The sequence below is a fragment of the Penaeus vannamei genome, chromosome 11 (genome assembly GCF_042767895.1).
Source record: "Penaeus vannamei isolate JL-2024 chromosome 11, ASM4276789v1, whole genome shotgun sequence".
Classification (NCBI taxonomy): Eukaryota; Metazoa; Arthropoda; class Malacostraca; order Decapoda; family Penaeidae; genus Penaeus; species Penaeus vannamei.
Window position 1 is genome coordinate 43,683,481 of NC_091559.1, and position 2,500 is coordinate 43,685,980.

A 2,500-nucleotide genomic window follows, 5' to 3' on the forward strand; every position below is an offset into this window, starting at 1 on the left:
ATCCTCCCAAGGGGAAACCTGTCTGCCGATGTCACCTGGGTAGAAGTGAAAGAAGTGATTGGTGTGAACCTGTCAGCCGAGGTCACCTGGGTAGAAGTGAAAGAAGTGATTGGTGTGAACCTGTCAGCCGAGGTCACCTGGGTAGAAGTGAAACAAGTGATTGGTGTGAACCTGTCAGCCGAGGTCACCTGGGTAGAAGTGAAAGAAGTGATTGGTGTGAACCTGTCAGCCGAGGTCACCTGGGTAGAAGTGAAAGAAGTGATTGGTGTGAACCTGTCTGCCGAGGTCACCTGGGTAGAAGTGAAAGAAGTGATTGGTGTGAACCTGTCAGCCGAGGTCACCTGGGTAGAAGTGAAAGAAGTGATTGGTGTGAACCTGTCAGCCGAGGTCACCTGGGTAGAAGTGAAAGAAGTGATTGGTGTGAACCTGTCAGCCGAGGTCACCTGGGTAGAAGTGAAAGAAGTGGTTGGTGTGAACCTGTCAGCCGAGGTCACCTGGGTAGAAGTGAAAGAAGTGATTGGTGTGAACCTGTCAGCCGAGGTCACCTGGGTAGAAGTGAAAGAAGTGATTGGTGTGAACCTGTCAGCCGAGGTCACCTGGGTAGAAGTGAAAGAAGTGATTGGTGTGAACCTGTCAGCCGAGGTCACCTGGATAGAAGTGAAAGAAGTGATTGGTGTGAACCTGTCAGCCGAGGTCACCTGGGTAGAAGTGAAAGAAGTGATTGGTGTGAACCTGTCAGCCGAGGTCACCTGGATAGAAGTGAAAGAAGTGATTGGTGTGAACCTGTCAGCCGAGGTCACCTGGGTAGAAGTGAAAGAAGTGATTGGTGTGAACCTGTCAGCCGAGGTCACCTGGGTAGAAGTGAAAGAAGTGATTGGTGTGAACCTGTCAGCCGAGGTCACCTGGGTAGAAGTGAAAGAAGTGATTGGTGTGAACCTGTCAGCCGAGGTCACCTGGGTAGAAGTGAAAGAAGTGATTGGTGTGAACCTGTCAGCCGAGGTCACCTGGGTAGAAGTGAAAGAAGTGATTGGTGTGAACCTGTCAGCCGAGGTCACCTGGGTAGAAGTGAAAGAAGTGGTTGGTGTGAACCTGTCAACCGAGGTCACCTGGGTAGAAGTGAAAGAAGTGATTGGTGTGGCTCGTGATTGTGGGGATTTATGAGGACATGTCAAGCGTCAGTGGGGATTCTTGGTGGAAATACGGACACTAAATGGAAATGAAACTAGTCACAATGAGACATAGGAAAAAAAAGCGTGACGTTTCCAACCCTTCTCGAGTTCCTCATCAGACCAAAACCGTAATGGATCTCTCGGTCTGATGAGGAACTCGAGAAGAGTTCGAAACGTCACGCTTTTTTCCTATATCTCACTGTGGCTAGTTTCATTTTCATTTTTGTGTTCACGTGCTTGTTTTTGTGCTTGAGTTCACGGACACTAAAGTTATTGCTAAGGTAAATGTGATTGACCAAGCATTCTAATTTCCGTTGCTGTCATGTTTCTTAATAGTGTTAGCAAAATGATGTGTGTATACAAAATTATATCTGAATAAAGAATTATATCTATGTATGTCATGCACTTTATATCATGTATCAGTATCTTCGTTTTTATACATATTTTTATCATCATTATATCTGTTCATATTATCCTTCTTATTGATATTATCCTTATAATCGTGGTTAGTATTATTGAATCCATTATAACGTCAATGGCACTAAGTCCTATATCACCAATAACAAAATAATAATAATAAAACGAAAGCTGAGAAAAGGAGAGAAAAAAGGCGTGACATAGCCAGTACCTCATAGCCGCCCCTGGAGCATAATGTGTCGGCTTCCTTCTGGAGGAGGAAAAGAAGGTCTCCTGAAGGGTTGTGGACGGTGTACTCCATCGGGGATCCCTGGACCACGCCCACCATGTTGCCGGGCGGGAAGCACACCTCCAGATGCTGAGGAAGGAGAGGAGGGTCTCAGGGCGTGGGCTGTGTTAATGTGTGTGCGAGAGAGAGAGGGTGGGTGGGAGAGAAAAATAAGGAGCGGATTTTTCTTTTCTCTCTCTTATTATTATTATTTTTCTTACGCTCGTCCTCTCTCTCTCTCTCTCTCTCTCTCTTTCTTCATCTATCTGTCTACATATCAGTCTGTTTATCTGTCTCTCCCCTTTTCCCTCCCTCTCTGTCTCCGTCCTTCCCTTCCTCCACTCTCTATATCACTACCTCTTTCATTTTCTCACACTCTTTCTCCTCTCTCCACCGACCCCCTCTCACCGTTTCTCTCTCTATCTATCTATCTGTCTATCTATCCCTCTCTCACCCACTCCACTCTTTCTTTGTCTCTCCCTCCCTCCATCCCTCCCTCCCTGGCTCGCTCCCTCTCTCTCCCTCCCTCCCTCCCTGTCTCTCCCTCCCTCCCTCCCTGTCTCTCCCTCTCCTTCTCCCTTCCTCTCTCTCCCTCTCTCTCCCTCTCCCTGCCTCCCTGGCTCGCTCCCTCTCCCTCCATCCCTCC

The 2,500-nt window shown here is 47.7% G+C and overlaps 1 protein-coding gene across 3 annotated transcripts in view; it reads right to left on the minus strand.

The window, feature by feature from the left end:
• Positions 1-2,500, minus strand: part of LOC113819207 (phospholipid scramblase 2) — a 13,747-nt gene that overhangs the window by 2,293 nt on the left and 8,954 nt on the right. Inside the window, exons 6-8 of one of the 3 annotated variants that reach the window (XM_070127344.1) lie at positions 1,798-1,944; positions 478-494; positions 1-18 (exon numbers count right to left, since the gene is read on the minus strand). The exon at positions 1-18 is cut by the window's left edge and continues 112 nt beyond it. In XM_070127344.1, the coding sequence (XP_069983445.1) occupies positions 1-18; positions 478-494; positions 1,798-1,944 (182 nt within the window). Of the gene's footprint in view, positions 36-477; positions 495-630; positions 648-1,797; positions 1,945-2,500 lie in introns of all 3 variants that reach the window. The other 2 variants (XM_070127345.1, XM_070127343.1) reach the window with 2 other exon arrangements.